The sequence below is a fragment of the Raphanus sativus genome, chromosome 3 (assembly GCF_000801105.2).
Source record: "Raphanus sativus cultivar WK10039 chromosome 3, ASM80110v3, whole genome shotgun sequence".
Lineage (NCBI taxonomy): Eukaryota > Viridiplantae > Streptophyta > Magnoliopsida > Brassicales > Brassicaceae > Raphanus > Raphanus sativus.
In genome coordinates this window covers 11,255,692-11,259,529 of record NC_079513.1, presented here as the reverse complement: position 1 = coordinate 11,259,529, position 3,838 = coordinate 11,255,692, and the positions used below count along the sequence as shown (strand labels likewise).

At 36.5% G+C, this 3,838-nt stretch overlaps 1 protein-coding gene across 1 annotated transcript; it reads left to right on the top strand.

The window, feature by feature from the left end:
- Window positions 1–597: 597 nt before the first annotated feature.
- Window positions 598–2,428, top strand: LOC108846177 (uncharacterized). Its single transcript, XM_018619403.2, has 3 exons — window positions 598–755; window positions 833–1,578; window positions 1,894–2,428. Exons 1-3 carry the CDS (start codon window positions 702–704, stop codon window positions 2,234–2,236), a joined length of 1,143 nt encoding a protein of 380 aa, XP_018474905.2. The 5' UTR covers window positions 598–701; the 3' UTR covers window positions 2,237–2,428.
- Window positions 2,429–3,838: the final 1,410 nt, after the last annotated feature.

Below are 3,838 nucleotides of genomic sequence, written 5' to 3'. Positions count from 1 at the left end.
TTTTGGCGGGAAAACTCGGTTTTCGAGTTTTGGCGAGAAAACTCGATTTTCCGATTTTGGTTGAAAAACATGTGTTTTAATTTGTCGGAAACTTTTTTTTGTTTTTGACAGAAAAAGGTTTTTGCAAATTTTTTTATTTAAATAAAATAGTGGAAAATATAATCTCTTTTGTTTTATATATATGAAAACCCATGGGCAATCACCCATGTTAACATCTCTATAGCCACTAGAAAACCACGTTCCTTCCGTCCCAAGTCTCCCGCACCCTTCTCCAGAGCACCATCATCCGCCTTTCACTGGATCCCTCCAATGTCTCTCTAGTTGCTGTCCTTCAGTTAAAAGAAAAAAAAAATCATTATGTTGTCTCTAATTTGTGTTGAACTATACAGTATATTTGTTTGGTTTTTAATTGTAATCTTTCTTTTTCTTTAAATAAAATTTTATTATTATGAAATAGTATAAAACGTTGATGTAGTTGAAATAGTAAAGAAGAATCTTTTGTACAAATTTGTACGACAAGATTTTTATTTTTTTCTTCGAAGAAAAAAGGAAAAAAGGAGGCATCGTGGCGAAAAGAAAGCGACATAATTGAAAACCCTTTTTTTTTGTTGTTGTTGTTGGCTTGTGGCCAACCTAACAAGTACTCTGTGTTTTCTTAGATCTAACTCAGAAACTCGTTTGAGATCAGGCCGAACTACAGTATGTCGTTGCTGCTCAGCCTCTCCTCCAAGCTCTCTCTCCGCAAACTTGCTCTGGTAGTTTTCTTCTCTCCAATCTCTTTCTCTAGTTTTTGTGTTTATTCTTCTGATGTCTAATTCGTACGCTTCCACAGAGATGCCAAACCCTTCGGACGTTCTCCTCCACCACCACCACCAACCCTAACTTGTTTTATCGTGTCACCTGTTGTGGTGAACAAGGTGATGATGAAGAAACCCCAGGTGTAATGACACAGCTCCACATGTTTGACCCGGCCAAAGAAGAACATATCATCGTCGGTGATATGCCATTTCCCGAAGAGTTGGTTGGGTCTTTGCTGGTGGGAAGTTCTCATGGGTGGGGTGTTTTTCTATGGGGCCAACGTTCCATACGAATCAGTGACTTCTGCAACCCCTCTAGCTTTAAATCAAAACCCAAGTTCTTCTCTCCGCTTCCTAGGCCTGACCTAATTGATTGTCAAGCCGAGTTGGTAAGTGGCGTGGCTATGTCCTCTTTTCCTGATGAAGAGGAAGAAGACTACCTCGTGGCTGTCAAGTTTACCGGACGTATGGTGAGTATATATAAGCCGAGTGACACTAAGGCCGCGCTCCATTTCATTTTGCCTCATAATGTATTCGATCATTTTGAATCATCCAAGTTGATGTATTCCAAGAGAGATCAAAGGTTCTACATGGTAAGTTCTGGTGGCCACCACTTGTGGTCTTGGGATGGTACTCCTGATTCCACGGAGCCTAAGTTCCATGAGTTGCGCTTTCACAACCTTCCTCAGTTTTCTCATTCCGAGTTGCAGCTTTTGGATTCTTGTCATAAGACACAACTCTTTGTGGAGTCTCCCTCAGGACAACGGTTCCTAGTCAAATGGTACTAGGTTCTCCTTCTTTATTTGCTTTTTCCGATTTGCTATTATTTACAAGCTTATTTTCATAATATATATGATATTTGCTTTAATGCATACATACATATTAAGAGAAAAAATCTAAAAAATCACTGAATTTATAATCTAGTTATAGATTAAAAATGTTACAAACATAATACGCTATATAGTTTTTTTTTTGATAAAATTTAAAGATATGTAAAATAAATTAAGTTAAAAGATATGTAAAATATCTAACTAAAATGTCCATTTTGAAACATGGAGAGTATTATTAACATTGTTCTTTCATTTTGGTTTGGCAGGTATATCCAGAGTATCAAGGCATTAAGATTCAACTGTGGTGGCACAAAGCGGTTCATGGTGTTTAGAGAGGAGGAAGATATGAACATGTGTTACACAGAAGACATTGGTGATCTCTGCATATTCCTCGGCGGTAACGAGCCCTTTTGTGTCAAGGCCAGCTTATTCCCGGGCTTAAACCCTAACTCCATCTATTTCGTCGGTGAAGGCCATGGTGAAGGCTATGGCGTTTACAATATCGCCACTAGAACCCCACGTTCCTTCAAACCCAAGCCTACCGCAAGTGGACAAGGTTTTATGATTCGTCTCTGGGCTCCTCACTGGCTTCCTCCGTTTCCTCTCTAAGTTGTTATGTTATGGAACAACTAAAAACAAAATCTGTAGTAGACGTGTATTCTTAATTACCATCTTGTCAGGTACTGTTAGGGTTAAATCAGCTCCAATCTATTCAGTAGTAGAATCCCTGGATCATAATCCATTGTATTCTTCGATGGCTCTATATATTTCTCCTCCTAATTAAAAATAATAATCATTAGCCGTGTTCTTTTGGACGAGTACGCTGACGCAGCATCTAGCAATGAAAAGTTGAACATCAAAATAAATAAAAAGATGGTGGAAAATTAATTAAGGGGACGTTGCGGTTACTTCCGCAAAAGTTTCTGGTGTCGTCATAAACGCTGTAGAAATAGCAGCAGTTAGAATGGTGCTGCGATTATTTTTGATAGACAAAAGTACCACCTCCGGTGTCATTCTCCAGATACATGAACAAGAAAATAGTTATAAACTGGGTAGCTAGTCGCTGCGTCAGCATCTTCTAAAAGAACACGGCTATTATAGAAAGAGGGGTCAAAAGAGAGAAGACACATACTAAGAAGAGATGATCTCGAGAACAAGAACCACCTTTAAAAAGATGGAATGACAGGGATTTAAGCATTGGTTGAAGAGATGGTTAATCAGCTTCGGTTTTTATATGATATATATGTATAGATATGTCGAATATTCGATTCCAAGGAACACACAAGAGTCGTGAGATGTGCAGCTTTTAGTTATCTTCTTGTCCAAGTAAACGGGAGATATGTATATATATGCTGTCCAAGGAACACTGTGTTGTTTCTTTCCAGTGAAAATGGAGGATCTCAAGTCCAAGGGAAGCAAACTTTGTCTGCCAACAAGCGCATGCTACTTGTCCGATACACTTCAACCTGCAAAGGAAACCTTACGCATACAACTTTTGCTGCTGTTTTCTATGTTTTCTTGATCTATCAATGTTAAGCACATTCTTTTTCTTCTTCGTCAAATTGTGAATGAGGTTTTTGCAGTGCCGTCCCTAAATATTTGGAGGCCTAATGCAATATAGAAAATTGTGGCCTTTATGTATATTTTTAAACAACAAATATTTTTAACCTTTTCAAATATGATATATCATGTTTTTTTACATAGGAAAAATGGATTTAGTTTTATTCATAATATCTGTTATGAAATAAATTAGGTTTGTAGTTGTTGTATTATTTACAGGTTTATATTAATTATAATAAGTTTTGAAAAATATTGATAACTAGAAAAGGTAAAAACACGATTATAAGCTCAGCAATGAATTTTTTTTTATAAAAAAAGACTAAGAATATATATATAAATTATTAGAAGTTTAAAGGAATAACAATGAATATAAGATTGAAAATCTTTATAGTTTATCTAACTAAGTCTTCAAACACATCATGTAACATATAAAATGAATCATCAATTAGTATTTAGTTTATACATGAATTAATGTTTGTGGCCCTAAAAATACTTAAACAAATTGTGGCCTAAAGCTGAAGCTTCAAATGCTTTATGAGAGGGACGGGTCTGGGTTTTTGCTTCATTACACTACTAGGTAGATCAGGAAGATATGGACACCTTGGATTGGCTATGAATTTGGTAACTTATGATTGACACATTTTATTATCC

Excerpts from the sequence above, each read along its gene's own strand:
- LOC108846177 (XM_018619403.2), top strand. The coding sequence starts at position 702 with ATGTCGTTGCTGCTCAGCCTCTCCTCCAAGCTCTCTCTCCGCAAACTT. Across the intron at positions 756-832 it reads CTCTCCGCAAACTTGCTCTG|AGATGCCAAACCCTTCGGAC; the intron begins GTAGTTTTCTTC and ends ACGCTTCCACAG. Across the intron at positions 1,579-1,893 it reads CAACGGTTCCTAGTCAAATG|GTATATCCAGAGTATCAAGG; the intron begins GTACTAGGTTCT and ends TTGGTTTGGCAG.